General features: G+C 36.9%; 1 protein-coding gene across 4 annotated transcripts in view; it reads left to right on the top strand.

Moving 5' to 3' along the window:
- Positions 1–23,973, top strand: part of SLIT2 (slit guidance ligand 2) — a 361,031-nt gene that overhangs the window by 288,909 nt on the left and 48,149 nt on the right. For all 4 annotated transcript variants that reach the window (XM_021679394.2, XM_021679393.2, XM_021679397.2 and 1 more), the window contains 8 exons: positions 473–616; positions 2,177–2,343; positions 3,245–3,377; positions 6,529–6,597; positions 9,182–9,253; positions 9,753–9,824; positions 12,104–12,175; positions 14,929–15,092. In XM_021679394.2, coding sequence (XP_021535069.1) covers positions 473–616; positions 2,177–2,343; positions 3,245–3,377; positions 6,529–6,597; positions 9,182–9,253; positions 9,753–9,824; positions 12,104–12,175; positions 14,929–15,092 — 893 coding nt within the window. The remainder of the gene's footprint in view (positions 1–472; positions 617–2,176; positions 2,344–3,244; positions 3,378–6,528; positions 6,598–9,181; positions 9,254–9,752; positions 9,825–12,103; positions 12,176–14,928; positions 15,093–23,973) is intronic.

The following is a 23,973-nucleotide window of genomic DNA, read 5'->3' as shown; positions in this document are numbered from 1 at the left end:
TTGGCCTGTGAGTCCTTGAGGTGCCCTCAGTTCTTCATCTGCTGTGACTATTGATTCTTCTCTGCTCCCTCTCTGTTAAACCTCGGATGTAATGCTACCGTGAATACACAGATCACATGGCTTCAAGGGCTCAGAGAGCTGTAGGTGAATTGGGACATTATGTAATCAGGCAAACACAGTTACAGCATCAGAGGAAAGAACATCCTACCCTCATCAGATGGGAGATGGGGCCAGGAGTCCACGTGAGGCTCACTGGTCTCTTCTGTAGCGCGGTGTGATCATTGTAAGCTACACATTTTATTCTCACGCAGTTGTTGGTGTACATCTGCAGTGATTCCTAATGACAAGAAATCATTCAGAAACCAGTTAACGAATGTTGCACATTTGCAAAGAGGGGTTATTTGGGTCCTCGGATAGGCAAAGCGGATTGCTTGATGCTTTCTCTCCGTAACCATGTTCTCTTTTCCCTCAGGATGTTGAGAAGTAATCGTATAAGCTGTGTTGGCAATGATAGTTTCGTAGGACTGAGTTCTGTGCGTTTGCTTTCTTTATATGATAATCAAATTACTACCATTGCACCAGGGGCATTTGATACTCTCCATTCTTTATCTACTCTGTAAGTATGAAGGATAGTGTTCATTTATGCATGACTGACCAGTGTATTATATTTCGTACTTTTATTAATAGCATTTTAATGCATTATTAGGCATTTCACAAAAATGTAATCAAGTGTTTATGGATCGACAAAATGTGTCCATGTTCAGCTTATTTTAATTTTTCTAAAAATATTACCTACTATTTTATATTAAAATTTAGCAAAAATTTAACTATTTTTCCATTGACTCTTTTATAATAATGTGATGTGACGTCATTTATAGATTTTCATTTTATTATAACTTGATGGCACTGCACATCACAGAAATGTTGTAGATTTTCCCTGGTGTTCTCACAATGGAGTCTTTTCAGCCCAAGTATCATAAAAACAGAGCTTGATAGGGTTATTGCCAACAAACTATGCTCAGAAGGATCATTCGCGGTGACAGGAGCTACATTAGGATGACCCAGACCAACAATAAAAACTGTTCACTAGAGGGCATTTACTATGATATTAGGAAAATATTGAAGAAATAGGTTGAGCCTGTCCAAGAGGACATTTTATGTAGACAGTTAGAAAATAAAGAATATTTGTTGGTCTATAGACACTCAGAAGGTGTTTGTTTGTTTGTTTGTTTTTTAAAGCCCTCTCAACAATGTATTTCAGTTCTCCTAAATGTCGGTATCTAAAAAGCAGTATTTGAGATGATAAATCTTATAACGGATTTGATTTCCTAGTAACGATGGCATCTAAATATACTAATCTAACTCAAAAGGTGGTTAGAAAGAAAAAAAAATGTCCAACATAACTCAAGTCATTGAAGAAATAATTTGAGGGAAGCATCCATCCATCAGTAAAGTACTTAGTCCTCTTTCCACATAAAATGTGACACTTTACATTGAGTGACTAATTTGTGCATATTAAAGATAGCATGTTTATAAATAATAAGGTTGTCAGTAGGTTTGTGCTGAAGTGGTGAGATGCCAAAAGTATTGAGATTTGTAGAAGTAAATTCATTTTTATAACTGGCATTTAATCAACTCAGCTGTCAGTTTAGATGGGAAACCTATTCTCTGGAGCAAATAAGAGATGGAAATCTTGAAATGACAAATTAATGAAATAGCTGTTGTCAGGTTAAACTCAATAATATAAGGTAATCAGCCTTCATCTTTATATTAAATTATTGCATTATCAGTGAAGGGTGGTTTGACAGCAAGTCAGATCGCTGATGAGTTTAAATTATCTCTAAATGAGATCTCTATCAGGATCCACTGCATAAACCCCAAAATCGCTGCCTTTGCTTTATTTTCCACATGAAATTATTTGAAGAATTCTTGTGTAAAAGTGTTGTTATTTTTTTAAGTTGCAAACATACATATTTTAGCCAAAAAAAATGCATCCCATATGTTGTGTGTGATTATGAATGGGGGAAAGAGATGGGGAGGGGCGCGGGGAATACAAAGAATAAGAATGAATCATTCCAGCAGAAGAAGTGTGGGGAAAAATGGTAGCATGGTGTTTTGAGAAGGAACAAAGTGAAACCCTAAACTCAACCCTGCCTTGTTTGCATGCGGCTCTTAGAAACCTGTTGGCCAATCCTTTTAACTGCAACTGCTACCTGGCTTGGCTGGGTGAATGGCTAAGGAAGAAAAGAATTGTAACCGGAAATCCTCGCTGTCAGAAACCATACTTCCTCAAAGAAATCCCCATCCAGGATGTCGCCATTCAAGACTTCACCTGTGATGATGGTAAGAAAGCCTTGCTAAATCTTCCGGCACCAGGCATTCACGTGACCAGTCTGATGCTCTGGGGCCCAGCTAGAACAGTGTGTCCTAGTTCAGGCAACAGATAATTTTGTGCATTTTTTGCTTTTGTTTTGTTTTGTTTTGTTTTAGAAACAGGGCACATACTTCCTCAGACTTGCTTTTACATCCACGTCCCCTTGATTTGTGTTTCTGAATGTTTTATTTAAATTTTCCAGTTTCCAACTTGTGGTTGGTACTGTTTATGTAGTTTCATTTTAACTTTATTATTCTATGCCTCTCTTTTAGTAACTGCCATTTTCAAAGGAGAAAAGCAATTGACTTAAAAAAAATAGAAATTCTAGGAAACCTAACGAAAATAATAGTTTTCACTTTTTAATGCTCTGTATGTATCACCATATTTGATTCTTGTAATAGCCTTGTAAGGTAGCAGGTTTTGTTATTACTGCCAGGGAATGGAGAGCCCCTTTGAGCCTTATATTTTAAAATGGGGGGGCCTGTACATTTTCTGCTAAACACTTTAATCTACCCCCTTTATGTCGCTGCATGTCTGTGTCCTTATAATTTCTCCATAATTCAGTGTAAATTTACATATTCTCATTTTAAGTGTAATTTGTATAAATAACCTAACAAAGAAAATTACTGTTATGATTGGAGGGATGATATAAATTGTTGAGCTATTTTCTGGAATTCGGCCCTAGGCAATCTGAAAGCGGTGCTGTATCCAGTGGATGGCATCAATTTGTAAACATTCCATGTGCTGTGTGTACTGAAGTGAGCTTGTGGCTCAAGACTCTTGTGTTTGTTAAGCTAAAACCATAACATCCCTTCTTGCATTTTCAAAGCCACACATCTGGGTTTTCCTGTATTTCTTTTGGCAAATCAGGCAATGATGAGAGTAGCTGTTCTCCACTCTCTCGCTGCCCCACGGAATGCACATGCTTGGATACAGTGGTCCGATGCAGCAACAAGGCCTTGAAGGTCTTGCCCAAAGGTATTCCCAGAGACGTCACTGAATTGTAAGTAGAGCTTGCCTTTCTGTTTCCTTAACAATTAATATTTCAACAGGGGAAACGGAAACCAAACAAAAATCTTCAGAGTCTTATTTCCAAATTCTGTTCTACAGGCCATTAAATAGTATCATGTAAAACCCTAAACAAATAATATAAAAGCCAGTTTAGATACACTTGGGAAATGCTGGTTGTGTGTGTTTCTCTCTTATTCATTGTAGGATTTCTCAGTGTCTATATTATGCTAAGGTGCACTATGAAGCTCCAAGAGAGGGTGGTAAAATATAAAATAGCTCCCATACTTGTTTGTCCCTATAGTCCTTTTCTCATGGACCATCTTGCAAGACTCATGTTCCATCAAATACACCTTGGGAAATGCTGTTTATTTAGTTTATCTACATTGTCTGGGATAATCCATATGGTTAATTATTCTTTACCACTGTGTCCACTGGGAGAATAGCTTCCCACATGGGATACATAAATATCTAGGATGTAGAAGAAACTGGCATAATCTTTATCCTTATAAAAGACGTACTGCCCTTTGGACTTGAATTAGAATCCTTTAGATCATGAAGGGTGTGGAGCCAATTATCCCTAACATTTTCATATCTGATATATGATCACAGATGACCTGATCAGTGTATACTCATCTAGATACCAAGCACCATGCACACTTTCTTAGCTGCCTTGTGTTATATATGTGGAATGGAATAAATCCAAGGACAAGCTGCTTGAATAATATGATGCATGCGTGCTCCATTCCATTACGTAACCTGCATACTAATGTACCAGGAACAAATGCTTGGTATGAGTGCAGTTGAGTCATTTTGCCTCTGTTTATTTTTTTCTGTGTGGAACTATGCATCAAAAATGATTTAAGTTCCGATGTAATTTGTGCAGATGTGTCCCTGTAATTCATGCCCATGTGTGCAAGCATTCTAAATGAGCAGCTTTGATAAACTTTTGGCAACATGGAACATAGGTAATGACTTTCAAGAAGATGTCACTTCAGTCATCAGAGAACTTATTTGCAAATCATGTGCAGTTCTATGAACCCTAATTTGGTCCTGAATTGAACACTTAGGGGAAAAGAAGGTGTGATCTTAGCACACATACACAGAAGGTCCCTCTTAGATTTGAACAGCTGTGAAGTGTTCCATTTCTCTCTTGCACTGTAAGTCACAGTTGTTAATTGACTATAAGCACTACTCTGTGTGTGTGTAATTAAATACTTAATTCTTACTTTAATAATTATTTATTTCAGAAGATTACTCTCCATCCAGCTAGATGCCTTTAGAGTATTCTGTATGCAAAGCATTGATTCTGGGAACACCCCAGCCAAGAACACAACACTCAGCATAACCAGATTATCTTGAACTCGGAATCCCTTCTTTTTACCTGGCCCATACCTTAGTGCTTCTCCCCCCGATGCCTATCAAATAATTTTAAACGTTCTTTAATTTCCTTATTAAACTACATCTGAGAACCTTTTTGATTCATATCCTGTCTATGCCATCCATGTTTCTTCTTTCAGACAGTTGAATCTTCAATCTGTTTCTTTACAAAGTATTAAAAAGTAATATTTTTCTAAAGAAATATGTTACAGAGATGAGGAAGATATTAACTCATCTCTTGTGAATTCTAGTTTTACCTCCCCAAGAGCTTATTCTTAGAATCATACCAAGTCAACAGGATCCTTCTCTACAATCAGGTACATGCATGTATTAGAAAAATTTCATCGTGTATTATATTAAATTATTAAAGAATTTGGCAAAAATGAGGACATATTAGTGGACAGTTTTGAACAAATGGTATCTCTTATTTTTAATCAGTTCCATATAATTTCCCTCTTAGATTGTTTTACATGTAAACATCCATAGCACACATTCTGAATCCTTTTAGCTTTCTGTTATGACATTTTCCAAAATAAAGGGAGAATACTGAAGTCTATGGGATTATGCTTCCCTCTAGTGGTACCAAGAAATATGTAGGTGGAGGAGAGAAAGGAGTCAAAGAAAAATCCGAAGGCAGAAAATTTGAGCGGGCATAAGTTAGAAGTCATAACACATGCCCTCTTCTTAGTTCCATATTTACTACATACTTTGATAACTTGTGCCTTTTATATAACTTTTTATTTTGAACTATTCGAAATAGATTATTATCTGAGGCAATTTCTCAGCTACTTCTGTATCCAGCAAAAATACAAATAACCTCAACCTTAGATCTCAAGATGGGCCACAACACTGGGGGAGGAGGTACCCTCTGCCCAGTGGGTCAGAATTGTTTGGGGGCTCATCTACAGCCAGACAGCCCACGTTGCTGAAAGACATTTTAACCTTCATCATCTATATTCTGGGAAAATACAGCCTTGTTTGAGATGGAGTTTATTTTTCTTTTTTGTGACATTATGGACGGAACCTAAAGCATTCATTTATTTTTATGCCTTGGTAGTTAACCCAGTGTCTATCTATTTTCAGATTATCCTGCTGACTTTAATCAGAAAAGGAAACTTCACATATATGTGGTTATTTGATTATTACTTTTACACATATATGTTATATTTGTGCCCTTGATAAAAGTTGTGATTTTCTGTAAAACCTTCTAAAATTATTATCACAAAGCAGATACACAGTGGTTAAAAACTATTTTTAGGTTATTTTTAACTGAAATCTAATTCGAAATCCTAAGTATCTCCTTTATTTACTAAGTGTATGGATCCCAATAAGGTGGTGAAGAATGGTCTCGCCCTCAGTAGCAAGGTTCTGTCGGTAGTGAATGCATTTCATGGTATTTTCCCCACGTAAATAAGAGCAGACGGGAGGCTGATGGAAAATATGGCTGATTGAATGAACCTTCTTCTTGACGCACAAATGGTTGGACACGTGACTCGCGTCATTACATAAACCACAAAGAATTGGGCTTACCAGTCTCTCCTTGGTTTTATAATTTACACTAAGTGATTCCACAAAATAATTCTACTGGATTGGACAACTGCGCTTTTTTTTCATTTACTTCTTTTAAATAACAATCCCAGCTAGGGCGAACATGATGTCTTAAAGCCAGAATTGCAAAGGGCTTCCTTGCCTCAGTTAAAAGTGAAACTAAGTTATGCCACACCATTGTTCCTTCAAAAAAGATAATATTGTTTCCTTGTTTTTAGGTATCTGGATGGGAACCAATTTACACTGGTGCCTAAGGAGTTCTATAACTACAAACATTTAACACTCATGTAAGTAACGTATTGTATTTTTTTCCGTCTTTGACTTACTCTAGTTCACCAAAGTGGGGGTAGCAAGGGGCAGAAGATTTAGTGAACCTTTCAGATAATATAAATCATTTACAGTTAGATGCTTCCCTCCTTCCTCATTGCAGTTCTGGATCAGTAGGTGCATCTTCATTGAATATCAATCAGGCATCTTAGAGAAAGGACCTCCTCCATTCAAAGTACAAATATGATAAAGTCTAAGTATCAGAGAACTAGAGAAATGCAGTAAATTCGATACTTCTACTGATAATGAACATGGGCTATTTTATGACAGGCCAAGAAAAGAAAGAAAGAAAGTAATGGCTTTATTCTTCTTGACTTTAAGCAAAAGATTGTGGATGATAATAACTTTACTCATAATACATTTTATTAGGTTTGATTTTCTTATATAATATGCTCTAAGTTAAGTTATGGACTTCCAGTATTCAAAGTTAATTTTATAAAATTCATTTTTAATTACACAGTATTTAAGTAAACTTGACAAAGATGCTGACATTCTGAGCATAAATTTCAGACACTGACTTTTCACTTTGCTTTGATGCCCTCGTAAAATAACATCTCTCTTTTTCATCAATGCAAATGATTTTTAAGTGATAATACAAGATTATATTTAAATATACCAACATTTCGATCTAGTTATATGCACAATATTTTTAAAGAGATAATCTTACTGTATATAATGTCATACTTAGAGTAGCCTTGCTGGTAATTGATAAAGCTTCTCAAAAAACAAACAAACAAAAATAAGCAACAGGAGTAAATATAAAGGGAAATACTTTATCTTTAGTTTAAGTCCTATCTTATTTTAGAGTAAGTATGGTTGGCTGAGGAGGCCAATTTCTAGTGTTCCTACAACAAGGAGGTTGATCCCTAATTAGTGAATTCTAGAAATGTAAGTCCCAGAAAGTGTTACATTTCTCAATGTAATCTTGGCCCTAGAAAGGTTGTGGTTGGTTAAAACACTGTTAATCCTTTTCAGTTTCCCTTAAACATGTAAGAAAATCACTTGGTAGAAAGTATGTAGGACTGTTTAAATGACAAATGATTAAATTAAGAAAGAGAGAACATCCCCTAAGATGTCTTGTTCTGCCTGCCTCTCGTTACTTATTTAGTAGCAGTAGGAACTGATTACATACATTTTGTTCTGTTAAATAAACCATTAAATTGCTGCAATTTCCAGAGGGTCACTTCGGCAGAATTGGGTCATTTGTGGGACAGTATGCAATTATTTAAGACCAGTTTGGAAATGAAAAATGAGCATTTGTAGATCCAGAAATGGCTTTACCAATGACTCATTATGCTACTCTAGGCAAATAACTGCTGCTAATATAGACACACTTATTTACTTTCTGAATTTAGGGATAGTACTGCAGCAGCTGAGAGGATGGATCATGAAGCTACTATAGCATTCCTATCATTTCTCAAGTTGTATAGGTTCATTTTACTGATATTTTGGTCATTTTAATAAAGGAATGGATAATCTTTGGTTTTTCTGCATCTTACATTTATTTATATATTTTGCTTTAGGAAACAGTAGTGAATATACACACATATAGTGATCATAAACCATGACCTAGAATTTTTCATTTATTCATAAATCTTCCTTTTCTTTATGTATTTGGCATTCTGCAGTAGAGAAAAATTAGTGAATATATACATATCACTCTATGACTATGTGTATTTATATACTCACTCATTTCTTCCTATTGCAAAATCGCCAAAGATACATAATATGCCATTATATATTATATATTATTATATTATGTTATATTGCAATATAATTATAGTTACAATATGTATTACATATGTCATATCATATATAGTCACAGATATATATAATAAAAAGAAGATCAAGTTCACTGAATATAAATCACAGCCCATAGTACAGTTATACTTGGCTATAAATAGCCATATAGCATTGGTTAAAAAACCCACATCTCTCTTATTTACTTATTAATTAAAGCGATATTTATTAAGGACCTGCGTATTGTGTGCCAGTGATTTTGCCAAGGGCAAAATTTTTCATTATGGCATTGCAAATGTAACCAAATGAATGCTTTTAGTTATCAAATTTGCCTGTGTGTACCAGGGAAGCTGAAGAATGTGCAACCAATGGAACGTTCAAGAACAAAGGTGTATCTCTCACACATAAAATGGGTCCATTGTGAGGGGCCTCCCCATGTCTTTGCTCTGGGACCAGGACGTAGGCCCTGGCTGTGGAACATCACAAGTCTTGCAGAAGAGCGAGCAGAGAGCGATACGGGAAGCGTGAGCTCGTTCTAACCTTCAGTTCTGAGGTGGCCGTACTTCCTTCACTGGCCAAAGCAAAACATTCTCACTTCTAATTTCAACAGGCAGAGGCGTGAATAATTATGACTATTACAGTCCATCCCAGGGGTTATCCAGTGTTTGGTTATTTTCAGGTAAAAGCTGAGTGCTGGCAGTGCCCCTGTGACCGAGCAAGAAGAGCGTTCTCTTTGGAAGAATCACTAATATTTCACCTTCTCTGGTAACAGTTCACTCCATTTGTTTCTCTTTTCTCTTGTAGAGACTTAAGTAACAACCGGATAAGCACCCTTTCTAATCAGAGCTTCAGTAACATGACCCAGCTCCTCACCTTGTGAGTATGAAAATCTGGTCCTGAGTATTTATTAATTCACTGGACAAAATGCATTTTCCAGGCACTTGGACATTCTCTGTTAACAAGACAGATAGAGCCTGCTCTCAGGAAATATAAATATTGTTGGGAGAAAGAGACAAGAACAACCTCAATTAACAAACAACCACAGATATTTTAAAAACCTGTTGGGTTCCAGAAAAGAAACAAAGAATAATTTACGTTTGTGGTGGGGTTGGGAGAGATCCTTAAGAAGTCTGTCAGCTGAGGGAGGGAATAGCTGAGGCATTAGCATCGGCCAGGGCAGGAAGCATTCGAGACTGTATTTAGAAAGAAATAGGCTGTATTACTGAAAACACAAACAGTCACAAAATACTATACGTCAATATTCCCAGTTTATAAAATGCTGAAACAACCTTTTTCTTAGTCTTTTTATTTTTAAAATGACATTTAGCCGTTTGGGGGTATCTGAGTAAAACAAATCTGCTATGTATGCTTTCAGAATTCTTAGTTACAACCGTTTGAGATGTATTCCTCCTCGAACCTTCGATGGATTGAAGTCTCTCCGATTACTGTAAGCATCTTATGGTCAACAAAATATCTCTTATCTCAGGGATCTGAGTTTGGGCTTGTGTTTTTTACCGATTTAACTGCTTTTTGATTCTTGGGCATTTTCAGACATATATATTAGGATTTACTACAAATTTGGACATAGGAAAATTACATCTTTTCCTGTATCACTACTCTGCAGCCTTTATTTGGATGACACCACATTGTTGCTGTAGTCATTGATTTGGTAATAGATAATAGTAAGATGTATGTTTTATAAAGATCCAACTCACTTTGAACAACATACAAGAAATTTTAATTTCTTTAAAAATTACATAATCAATGAGTACATTTTTACTATTAAAATGTATTTTATTTTATTTTAAAGATTTTATTTATTTGACAGAGAGGGAACACAAGCAGGAGGGAGTGGGAGAAGGAGAAGCAGGCTTCCCACTGAGCAGGGAGCCTGATGTGGGGCTCGATCCCAGGACCCTGGGACCATGACCTGAGCCGAAAGAAGATGCTTAACAACTGAGCCACCCAGACGCCCCTAAAATGTATTTTAAATATATGAAGTGAGACATGATCCCCAATCACAATCCCCTCCCCCAGAATTAATTAACAGTTCTATGTTGTCTTCTGGTCCTTTTTTATATGCATTTGTTTTTAGATGCTGATACACGTATGCCCACAGCTCTACACTTTCTAAACAAGCGTAAATAGGATTTGTTCTTGTTCTGTCATCAGCTAATTTTTATTTAACAATATTCTTTACAGTATTTCCATTCCATCATATAAAAATATTCCTTAGCTATTTAACTCATACAAGAATATTCCATAGGATGAAGGAACCATAGCTTACTTAATCATCCCCATCTTTAACTCTCATGTGGTAGTTTTTTGGGTTTTGGGGCAGTTTTCTGTTGTTTTTTAGAGAGGGGAGGAAGGGCAGAGGGAGAGATTGAATCTTAAGCAGGCTGAATGCCCAGCACAGAGCCCGACACGGACTCAATCTCACAATCATGAAATCATGACCTGAGCTGAAATCAAGAGTGAGACGCTTAACCGACTGAGCTACCCAGGTGCCCCAACTGTCATGTGGTTTGAGTCCAGATTTTCATTATTCCATACAGTGCTAGAATGAACATCCTACACATTCATTGTACTGTCAAGTGTGTTGTGAGGATACCAAAAGTAACTGTGAGGTTTTTCCCTCCAAAACAAGAATTTGTCAGTTTACAAACTTATTTTCCACCAACTCTGTTTTAATAGAGTACTGTTACAAAGCACTCTGGAAAATACTGAATGGTATTAATTCTTTCATTTTTGTTCTGTGACAGATTGAGTACTGATTTTAATGGAGTACCTATTTCAAAGCACTCTGGCAAATATGGAATAATATTAATAGTTCTATGACAGATTGAACATTATTTTCCATTCCTGTTTTAATTTGAAATTCTAATAACTAGAGCATTTGTGTATATTTTATTTTTTTATTGATTACTTGTGTTTCTTATTCCATGGGCCTGATCATATCATTTCTGATTTTCTATTGGGTACCTTGTTTTTTCCTTATTAACATACATGTCTTTATGCATCTACTATTTGACTCTAACTTTGCAGGTCTTTTTACAAATGAATTAATCCTTGTATCTTAATTATATTGTCAATATTTTCCATTCTGTTCCTTATATGTTATCTTTCATGTTATGGATATATTTTGTGTTGTCAAAAATGTGTTACTCTTTTCCTTTATGGTTTCTGACTTTTATATGGTGCTTTGAAAGCCTTTCCCAGGGCGCCTGGGTGGCTCAGTCAGTCGAGCATCTGCCTTCGGTTCAGGTCATGATCCCAGGGTCCTGGGATCGAGTCCCACATCAGGCTCCCTGCTCAGTGGGGAGTCTGCTTCTCCCTCTGCCTCCTCCCCCTGCTCCTGATCTCTCTCTCTCCCTCAAATAAATAAATATAATCTTTTTAAAAAAAAAGAAAGAAACCCTTTCCCATCCTATGTTTATAAAAAGGAGCTCTTCCCTATTTTCTTTTCGTATATTTTTAGTTTTGTTTTTACATTTAGCTCTTCAATCTAGAATTGACTTTATGCATATGATGTGAAAGAGGAACTTTTTGTTTTCCCAAATAGATACCCAGTTACATCAAGACTGTGTATTAAATAGATCATATTTTCTGTACTGACTTAAAATGCTTATTGTAAACTAAAGTCTCACACATGTGTGAGAATTTTTCTGAACTCTCTGACATATAAGAAATTTAATACTGCTTTTTTTTTTTTTTTGCTTTTAGTTCATTACATGGAAATGACATTTCTGTTGTGCCTGAAGGTGCTTTCAATGATCTTTCTGCGTTATCACACCTGTGAGTACCTAGTTCGTGAATGTGGGTTTAGGGTCAAACTCACACACAGTCCTCTGCCATCTCTTCTATTGTCACAACATGAGATGTGGTTGGCTCCATCTTTAAAGAAAATGTGAAGATTTTCAACCTAGCTACAGGGCTTTCTGCAAGATAGCCTTCATTTATCCTTTTGGCCCTTACTCTCTATTATCTAATGGAGTTGAATTCTCTTTGCTTAGCTAAAATTGTCTTCTTACAAACATGGCTCTCCAGCTTCCTTGCTATGCCTTTTCTCTTAATGTTCTCTGATTCTAGAATACCAGCTCCCTTTCCATTCAGTCTGCCCAAATCTTGTATTTTCCAGGTGACATTCTAAGTATCATGTCCTTTACGAAGCCTATCTTGATTTGCTCAAACTGGATCCATTTATTTAGCAAATATTATTCAGTGCTGACTATGGCACCATGGAAAAATAAATTAGAGATGGTTTAAGCCTTTATAGTATGATAGCGGGGAAACTGCCAAATCCTCATACTGGGTGAAATGTTTTTTGTTTGTTTGTTTGTTTGTTTTCTTTGTGCTCTGTCTCATAACAGCCTGTTTGTATCTCCTTATTTTTGGAAAGTACAACAAAACAACATAAAAATATGTCATACACTCTTTTGGGTCAAATTCCATTATTCCGTTATTTATAGGGGTAGTGTTGAGACCACAGCAAACCTAGAAGGAGGATCCAGGAACAGATTTAGGATCTAAAACTTTCTTAGCTCAGGTCCAGTTTGGTGCCCCCTAGTGGCAATTATGCTTCAGATTAAATAGCAGGTGCTATCAGTTGCCTACCAGTTCCCCAGAAACTGCCTGCCATATTCTCTCTTGGCTTTCTCCTCCCCTCCAAAACCCAACAAATCCCAAGAAGATATGTTTAGAAAATTGAGAAAGGGGATGGGCAGAGGATAGGAGCCAGGAGTCAATCATGCTATATCTGAACGTGCTTTATGGGGCTCTGGCAATCACTGTAGGTTTTGTGTACATCTGTCTACCAGACTCTTTGGTGCCTACTGTTAATATCTCTCTCACTAAACTCTAGGGTCCCAGGAGGCAAAACCTCCACTTTTTTGTGTGTGAACCCCAGCACCTACCTCAAAGGCAACATCGCCCCCCCCCACCCCTCTACAAATTCCATGGATGTCATTTGCATGAGATACAGTGTGATTAAGCCTTCCAGGTCAGGGGTGCAGAACTCAGCACTGTCTGGGAAAGTTTGCAACATTAAGAAGAAAGTAGTCATTCTGTTAGTGTTTGGGTGATTTATCCTAAAAGGCAGCTGAAGGAAGGCGCTGCCCGAGCTGAGCAGATCTTTTCCTTCCGTGAGCGCCCCCACCAACAGTAGGAGCAGTTCGAATTGTCCTTGCCATGTGTCTTGTCTGTCCTGTGTTTCTTTTATGCATTTGTCTTTGATTCTCTAGATCATAAAGAGCTCTGCTCCATTCATTTTTTCCACTGCGTCCCTTCACATAGGAAAGACTTAGCATTAAATGACTCCAAAACATCATTTTGCTCATTTTCAATTTCATAGAAAAGTTTGAATCTGAGCATAACATTTACTACACTCCAATTCTTGATTAGAGTTGGGCATTAAAAGTGCTACCATATAAAGTATTATGGTTTCACAAGTATATTTTGGGATTTTCCTCATGAAAGAATAGGATTAATTTTGCTTGGACTACAGATCTAGAAGCATTACTATTCACAAGTTAATTATATTTATAATTAAATCAGAATTAATCTATTTTTAAATGCCACCTTATGCATCTACTACTTGCACTAAGCTTGGCAAGTTTACAAAACCCATAGGTTGATGTCTCTGGCCTCAGTTTCTCAATCTGTAAAATGAATTATTAATACTATTGGCCTCCTAGAGTTGTTATTTAGGGTAAAATGAGGTAATTCATATCAAGTGGCTCAGCACAGTACCTGCATTTTGCTGCAATAAATGTTAGCTATCATCTTGATTACTTTTTCTATTACTGCTACTGCTTATGGGAGTGGGAAGCCAAGTTCTAAAATGAAGGACTTTGTAAAGGGACAGACATCTAGTGAAGGTCCAGATCCACTCTAGTGAACTAGCTCTATGTGTCTTTATTATTTCATGCCCTTTCTTATCTTGGTCCCTTCACACTTCCTGGTCCTTTACCCTGAAACATCCTTCCCAACCTTTTCCACCTCCTTAATCTAACGATGTAAAAGCTCAGGTTTTTAACCACCAGTCTCCCAGAAAATTTACCCCTCTGTTCACAGTCACCTCGTAAATACTTTTACTGTAGCACTTACTAATGAGAATTATTTGCATGTTTGAGAATGTGTTAATCACTTTCCCAGAAGCAGTTCTTTGGTGTTAAAAATAATGTATTATTTATAATTTGGGGCCCCAAAACCTGGCATAGTGATTGGGTCCTCAGTAAATCATTAGCGAATGAAGGAAGTATTAATCTGCGTGTCAGGTACGCATGTACCCAATATAAACCTGTCTCTGCAAATACAAGAACACCTTGTGGAGCCCAGGTAAATTTTTAAGGCTAGTGACAACCCCCTAAGTCCCAGCTGCCTATAACTCAGGAAAATGGGGAATCCCCGATGTCTCCATTTTCTTCTAAATTGTTATCAATACATCTGTAGGGATTTTCTCCTGAGCACCACTTTGAGTTATGTTCCTTTAGGAAATAACAAAACATCCATACTGAGTGTGTGTGTGCTTCTGTGGTGTTGTTTTCCAGGGCAATTGGAGCCAACCCCCTTTACTGTGATTGTAACATGCAGTGGTTATCGGACTGGGTAAAGTCGGAATACAAAGAACCCGGAATTGCTCGCTGCGCCGGTCCTGGAGAAATGGCAGATAAATTATTACTCACGACTCCCTCCAAAAAATTTACATGCCAAGGTATGATTTTTAACCCTTTGCCCTCCTGTAAATAAAAGTTCACTGTATTCATTTAAAAGGAAAAACATGGCTGCTAGACCTCAAAGGTACAGCTGAAAAGCCCCTAATAAATCATGGCTAATGACTAATGACTGCTTGCACAGGACCAAGCAGTTCCCTGAGGAGCCCCAGTAAAGAACCGGGCTTTTCAAATAAAAACTGCAGAAGTGATTAATTGGAAATGTCGAAGTTTTCTTTAAAATGTATGGCAAAATGAAGAGTATGCGATTTCTGGAAATTTCTCTCATAGCCTCTAACAAGTACAATATTTTGCTTTTGGCTTGTCTGAACCTGTGCCCGGCTCCCAGGGCTGCCAGGGCCCTGTGGTTTCCTGACGCCAGGTAAGGAGAAGCAAGCCCTCCCAAGTGGTCAGGCCAAACCCTCTGACTCGCCTCCCATGTTGATGTGGGTGTCTCTTGCTTGTTTGCATCCCTCTCTTTTCCCCTTGTTTTATGTATCTGTGGATTCTAAATGGTGCCTTCGTGACAAATACGTTTTCTTCTCTTATTACAAGATAATCCGTGCCTGATATAGAAAATCCAAATAGGAAAATGTTAACGACAACAAACATTGTATGTCTTCGAGAGCTAAAATTATGCATTAATCACAATACCCAGAGATAACCACTACTGAACTTGATTTTATTAAATGTGTTTTATGTGTAAAACTATGTCCTGGTATTGTGGAACTTAGAGAGGTGTACAGTATGGTCTTGCCTTCCAAGGCTTGCAAACCTAGCTGAAGAAAAACTTTCCACACTTGAACATTTTAGGTAGGAAAAACATCTAAGTAGGTGATACTGTGCACTGGGTCATGGTGTGAGTTTCCAGCTTCACGTTCCGATAGTTAGATAACCTGAGTTTAATAGATTAACCAGCCTGTGCCTCAGTTTCCTCATGTGTAGGCAGAGATGATGATAGTACATACCTGAAAATGTTATTGTTAAGATTAGATATTACTACGTGTGAAATCAAAAAAAAAAAAGGTAAAGAAGATGCCAATGTCACAGAAACAGCATAGAATAGATTGCAGGGGTGGAGGGAGGGGGGAAATGGGGAGTTATAGGTTAAAGGGCACAAACGTTGAGTGATAAGAATAAGTTCCGAGAATCTAATGTCCAACATGATGAGTGTAGTTAATAATACGATATTACACTGGAAAGTTGCTGAGAATAGATCTGAAGCGTTCTCACCACAAGCACACAGGGTTTAACTATATGAGGAGGTGGATATGCCAAATACTTGGATCTTATTAATCATTCCACAGTGTATGTATATATCAAATCACCACATCATGCCTTTTAAATATATACAATTATATTTGTCAGTTACTCCTCAGTACAGCTGGGGAAAAAGATTAGTTGAATTAATGTGTGTAAAACACCTTGCCTTGCACACAGTAAGCACTCGAAATAGGTTAGCTGACAATTTTATTATCATAACACTTTAGAACACCAACAACACTGTGATGTAGGACAAGCAATGTTTTACTGACCAAAGAAGGAATTTCTGAAAACCATATTCCCTCGAAGCATTTTTTTAAATGGCGTCTGATGTTTTTTTTCAGAGCTATAAATGGCTGCAAATGATGTAGTTTGCAGTGCGCTGTAAATATTGACATTTTGAAACAAAACTCTTCCAGGGGCGTCTGTGTGGCTCAGTCAGTTATGTATCCGACTCTTGATTTTGGCTCAGGTCATGAACTCAGGGTCATGATCTCAGGGCTGTGGGATCGAGCGTAGGTCAGGCACTGCGCTGGGCGCAGAGCCTGCTTAGGATTCTCTCTCTTCCTCTCCCTCTGCCCCTCACCCCCACCACCCTTAAAGAAAAAACAAAACAAAACAAAACTCTCCCATTATTCTTCTAAATATATTTGATGGAATCTAAATATCACAGCTAACTTAAAAGAGACAAAAACAAGATCCTCTTTAGATTTTACATTGTTCTTTTTCCTTGAACTTCTGTTTTTCTCCTTGAGTTTCTATTTCCAGTACCTTGGAGAATTGTCTCATTTTTTGCTCCAAAAGTATATATATAATTTGAATTTTTAAAATGTCCTTCAACCAAAAATCTTTGAGTTTTTAAATTTTTCTTAAAATTGAATTGCTGTTAATACTCAGGCTCCATTGCTTGGGACAGCATAATTATTTATCAGCATGTTAATATTTTTATTAAAAATTGAAAGTAAACTTTATTGGAAATGCCTCTCCAGGATTATGTGCACTGATTGCAATTATTCTTTTGTAACCGCAGATGTTTCTTTGGGGCAGTGCCCCCAAATTTCTGGTGTGCTGAAAGGCATATCGTTGTTTTGGAAAGTGGAGGAGATTGTCAAATGGGAGATAGGGAAAGAGAAACTGGCATTAAAACTTTCTCTTAGGCATCATCATCGGGCAGATGTGTTTTAGAAAGGTGATATGGGGAAGTTGAGAAACTATAAACTGATTTTGTTATATTTCTTTGTAACCAGGGATGCTTGTTCTCCTTTCTGAAAAATGCTGGTGCTAATGTATGTTTCTCAAAGGTCAGAGTTCCCTGGAGATATTTCTTTTAAAAATATTTCATGATAATATAAATTTGAGAAAAGCTACATACTTGCATTCAATTCTCTGAGGGACATTGTTCACAGTCATTTACTACATGTTCTCAGAAGTCTGACACATACAAACGTACACACATACATAAGTGACTGTTGAACTCAAGATATAGCTAACTGATTTGACCTTTTTTTTAAAGTTTATTTATTTATTTCAGAAAGAGAGATTAAGCATGACTTGAGGGGAAGAGCACAGGGAGAGGGAGAAGCAGACTCCCCGCTGAGCAGAGAGCCCGATGTGGGACTCCATCCCAGGACCCTGACATCATGACCTGAGCTGAAAGCAGACGCTTAACTGACTGAGCCACCCAGGCACCCCAACATTTTTTTCTTTAATAGCCTCTTGCTTAGTTGTTAGTGTGGCATGAATAGAAATATGCCTGAGGGAAAATTAGTCTGGATCAGTGATGCACGATAAGACTTTCTGCAGTGATAAAAATGTTCTGTATCTGCGCGATCAAATACGGTAGTCACTGGCCATGTGTGGTTGCTGAAAGGTAGCTAATGCAACAGAGGAAGTGGATTTTTCATTTTATTTAATTTAAGTTTAACCTGAAAGAGTCAGGCGCAGCTACCAGCTCCCATGTTGGAGAGCGTGGTTGCTACAAAAGCTCAGAGGAAGAAATTGTGTCAGAGGAGAGTGGCTGTGAAAAGTTTAGTGCAGGTGTATCTAAGCCAGTTATTGGGGCGGGATGTCAAGTCTGAAGATGGTGCCACGGAAGCAGAGCTGTGTTGTAGGAAAATGCTGGAACTGTGGTTTAGTTTAGTATTCATGAAGTTCTCAAGTGAACAGATTGCATATATTTCAAGCCATACCCTAAACTGGGTAGCAGATAACGTGGGTGTAGGGCAGGTGACAAGAAGTGTAGACATTCAGAACTCAACAAACAGAGTGTAATTGCATTTAGCAGACTAAGATTTACTCAGTTTTTCTATAACTTAATCTGCTTTTAGAGTGATAGCAGATGTTGAAACTCATAATGCCTTTTGCCAGCATTTCTTGGTAGTTGTCAAAATACTGTGAAGTTTCATTGTCTTATTAAGACTCTTCTAGTTGAAGATTTATGACAGTTCATATGGCATCTTTGCCGCTACTATTACCAAGAATAATAATAACAGTAATAATAACTAACAACAGCTTATATCGAGGGTCTGCATTATGCTGAGGATTTTACATAGATCCTTATCTCTTGTAACTTTTATAGCATTCCCAAAATAAGTACCATTATTTCCCCATTTGGGAGATGCAAATATTATAATTTAGAGAGATTAAATAATTTGTTCAGAATCACTCAGCTCCTAAGACAAGGAGCCAGAATTTTTGACTCACTGACTCCAATTTTTACCACTAAAATTTACTTTATAATTTTCAATAAAAATATTCTCAAAACAAATCAATATAAGTAAGAGTGCCATTCTACTATTGAAACATACTTAGAAAATGAAAGTTTCGGACCACTTTAATATGCTTTGCTAAAAGTATTTATTGATAATAAGTGGATTGGTAAAAGGCAAAGTACTCTGATCTACTAATTAAAATAATTCACTTGAAGAAATCTACTGGGTACTGAGTTTTTGAGCTATCAGGCCTTATGAGCTTAAAAGCAGTAAAATGACACTTCTTTAAATATTTTATAATTTGAGTTTTTAATATTTTAACTTTTCCCATAGTTATGCCAGTTTAATATGTTTTATTTTATTCATGAAAATCATGTAAGTACATGCTCCTAATATTAAGATTTGTAAATATGTAATTTCAAATTACAGCAGGAAGGTGACTATCCTTTAATTGAAGATGTGCTTATATAGCTATATATAAATATAATTTAAATGTTTTCTCTGCTAAGAAGGGCTAGGCCATTATTTTGAGTAATATATTCAGTTAACAATTTTTATCCTACATTTTTCAGAGTACTTTCCTTATGGTATATTATCATAGTTTCAGGGCACAACAAATAAATAAATTGGATGAAATAGATTATCAGATAATATTTAATTAATACCGAGATTAGAACATTCTTGAGTGAGAAGCAAATGGTCGTGACTTCTCTTGATAACCCAGATTTCCAGTCTTCATCTTTTAAATATCAGGTGATGCTAGAATGATCAAGCAGTCTGTAGTAAAACAGAGATTTTTGCCTTCCCCGTGGAATGCAGAATATTGTTACTTTCTGATATTCTCTTTATTGCTCTTGGTTCAAAAAGATTTAGCTATACAGATAACTAAGTTGTTCACCTTTAATTTGATAGACATTTATTAAACACTTAAATGTGCCAAAGAATGAACAGTCTAGTGGAAATGAATGATATATTCCTTCTTTCATTCACCAAATGTTCTGTGAGTTCCTGTTACACACCAGGCACAGTTCCAAGGTATTAAGAATCTAGTTCATGTCATAAACAGGACATAGAAAGATGCTTGTCTTCATGGAGTTTATATTCTACTGATAAATACATTTAAATAGATGATTTCAAAACAATAAGGAGGTTTGGCAATAGAAATATGTATAAGGTACTAAAATGTGGGTGCCTGAGTGGCTCAGTCGGTTAAGTGTCTGCCTTCGGCTCAGGTCATGATCGCAGGGTCCTGGGATCGAGCCCCCACATCGGGCTCCCTGCTCGGCGGGGAGTCTCCTTCTCCCTCTGCCTCTCCCCCCCACTTGTGCTCACTTTCTGTCTGTCTGTCTCTCTCAAAAATAAACAAATTAATTAAAATTTTAAAAAAGATACTAAATACATATATCCAAATCAAATAATCATGGAATTGTAACTGATACCACCAGGTCCATTAGGGCTTCAGGAGAGTCTCATAGTGAGTCAAGAGGAGCCAAGAAGGGAACACAACGGAGGGGAAGAGCCCCAAATGGACAGGTGTCTGGTAGCCATGAACTCAAACAAGCAGGAATATGATGCTCAACATACTTCATTATTTCATTTATAAAAGTTAGATAAAGGGTCAGAAAACCCGGGACCTTTTCATATCTCAAGATTATCAACATTTCACCACCACATGAATCTCTTCCACTAATATTATATGTTAAGATTCCTCTAGATTCTGGAATTCCTGGGGAAAATTCCACATCTCTCAGCAGTAACACGGTAATACTGTCACCTTTTCAGCAGGATCAACATCTTCCTTTTGGAGAAGTTCTTGACAATCTTGAGGTCTTTGTTTTGTGTCTCAAAATTATTGGTTGATATTGTCTTTAGTCATTTAGGCAATTAAATAATATAGCCCAGGGGTGCCTGGGTGGCTCACTCAGTTAAGCATCTGACTCTTGATTTTGGCTCAGGTCATGATCTCGGGGACATGGGATTGAGCCCCGCGTCGGGCTCTACCCTCAGCAGGGGTCTGTTTGGGATTCTCTCCTCTCCCTCTGCCCCTTCTCTCTCTCTATTTCTCTCTCTCTCTCTCCAATAAATAAATCTTAAAAAGAATTAAAAAATAATAAAAATATAGCCCAAACTAGAAGTAATGAAAAATTCACTAGATCAGTTTTGAAGTAGTATTTAGAACTTGGTCAAATCCTTTTTACATTTTCATATTTATTACCACCAGCATATAATTATAATTTTGAAATAAACTTAGCTTTTTGGGGATTATGAATTGCTCACTGGCCAAAGAAAATATTCAGGTTTGTACGTAGTTATTTACCAAAACCACCATTTTAAAAAACAAATAAGGACTATTTTTTTCTTTTCTTTTCTTTCTTTTACTAAGGACTATTTTTCACTATACTTTTGAAAACTTAAAACACTGGGAAAATTTTAACAGACATTAATATTAATAGGTGATGAGAACCAACAATTCATATTCTGTTCTTAAATCCTGTACATTCATATTCAATCTGGTATGATAAAATTCCATAAAATAATTATTGCCCTTTTCCATTCAGCTGTGACTCAAGAAGCTCATTTATTGGCCTGAGGTCACATGTGTGTATAGCAAATAGCCAAGCCTAGTGATCCCAGAAGTGTTATATGCAACATTTGTGTTTTTGTTAAATCATTTGTGTAACTCAAATTTATAAGATTTTAACCCCCTATCATCTGTTGACCGTCCCCAACTCTACAGTGAAACTACAGGGATTCCAGCAATTTGCATCTTGCTAATTTCAATGGTTTCTTTTTAGTCCTCTTTGTTTTTCATCTTAGACGTTGGTAGCGACTGCTCCTTCTTGTACATTCTCTTTGCTCTTTCTTCATTCCTTTGCTGACATCTTTTTCTTACATTCTTTAATATTGACATATAGCGGGTTCTCTCCCTACCCCTATTAAGTTAATTGATTCCAATCCCACAGCTTCAAACGTCAGCCATGATTTTTCTAATGAACTACAGATTTAATATTTCCATGCAACTAGTGAATTCCTCCCCTGTGTAGGCTTGTAGAAACTTAAAACACATATTCCAAAACATGACTTTTCATTTCCCACATCCTCTTGCAACTGCATTCTGTAGTTGATATATACATGTCCCTAATACTGAACTGTAAGTTTTTCCAGAAACTTTGGCATTTCACTTACCTTTGAACTCCCAAAACTTAGCTGACTGCCTGGCACAAAGTAGATCCTCAATAAATACTTGATAACTGAATGACCTAATGATTGAATGTTGTTTAAAAATATGCATTTGATATTAGTGCTTAAGAAATGCAGTAATGTAATAGCAAGCAGAGCTTAGGGTTTAGGGGTTTTAAATAAAAACTTCCTTTTAGTTAATTATGCCCAACATCAAATACCCCCTATATTTTTCCTGAGCTGTCTTTGATGTACCTTTGACTTTATACAAGGGCAGTGCTAGAGGATTCTCTTATTTGACTTATGTTTCCAAGGGATGCCAGAATGAAGGCAGACTCTGGGATATAGTTAGAAATCTGTGTCTGGAGTTTTTAGTAATAAATCAAAGTGATGCAATTCTCAGTGGGTGGTGATATTGATGTCAGGTGTATAGCTAGTGATTTCAGTCAAGTAAGCAAGTCTGCCTACAAGCTTTAATAGATTTGAGGTCCAGCAGTTTGTTAAAGATTAGAGTAACTGGCAAAGACAAATTGTTAACCAAACTTTTGGCTCATTTTCCCTTTGAATTATTAAGCTAAACACACTCCCAATCCATACAGCTGATGCAAGAGGGCTCTTTAAGACCAAGTCTTACATCAACCTAGTTATTCTAGACTGCCCTCCTTCATTTCAGTGACATTAGTAAACATCTGTATTCCTGAAGCTAGATTTTTTTCTCCTCTGTGGCACACATCTTACAAGGGCCAATGGGTTGGCAACAGTTTAAAATTTCTTGAGACTAGTTAACTTTGGGCAAGTGGAAAGATTGAAGATTGGTGAGGTTGTTTCAGCAAGCAAGCTGTAGTTTCTTGCCAAGCAGCAGTGTTAAGAACAAAAACTCTCCTTCATAATGTTGTAATGTTTCTGGTGGCTGTCCATGCCAAATTTACAAATCACAGTTGCAGTCCTTAAACCCATAAGATCATTAATTCTTGGTGTTGTTACCCAGTGGATAATTATCTCTCAGTGCTCCCAGCCATTCCCCCATGATTCTGATAATAATAGTCCCTGCAGTTTTCCCAAATTTCAGCATCTCCTGGCATGGACAGAAGGTACTCAGTGAAACCTAGAATGAATGAATGAATGAATGAATGAATGAATGAATAGCAAGCTCTGGTTTGCCTTTGTCTATGCTAAAATTGGAGCAAACAAGCAGAGGAAGACTCCCTTTCTCCTTCTAAGTGAACCACTCATGTTCTCCTCAGCTACCTACCTTTTTTGAAGTCTAGGGAAGACTGTCAGAACTTGCTGTGGCTTCTGTGCTTGCTCTCACTGTATTCTGTACTCAAAACTCATGAACATTTCCTTTAATGCTTAAAGCAACCCATTGAGATGGCTACCATTGCTCTAACTCCACACACTAACAAATCTAGATTACTAACTTAGTTTGATGGACCTCAGATTATCTGTCCAAGATTACTTGCATTATGATAAAAGACTTGTCTAATTCCTATTCCTGAACATCTTTCATCTGGGAATAGTCAAGTGTGCAAAATTGTACCTGTGTTGTTTTTTTTTTCCTAAAGAGCTGTGCTCTTTTACCATTTTGTTATGACTTTAGCATCACTCTTTAGCTCTGATATCATCTCCTCGTTATAGAAATGGATTAAAGATGTCGTTCCCCTTGAATAAGAACTTTGCAGGAAAGGATCTCAGAGAAAGTGTCCTGGGTAGAAAATAAATCACAAAT

This window comes from Neomonachus schauinslandi, chromosome 2 (assembly GCF_002201575.2).
Source record: "Neomonachus schauinslandi chromosome 2, ASM220157v2, whole genome shotgun sequence".
Taxonomy (NCBI): domain Eukaryota; kingdom Metazoa; phylum Chordata; class Mammalia; order Carnivora; family Phocidae; genus Neomonachus; species Neomonachus schauinslandi.
Note: the sequence above shows the minus strand (reverse complement) of the source record. Positions and strands in the feature narration are given on the sequence as shown.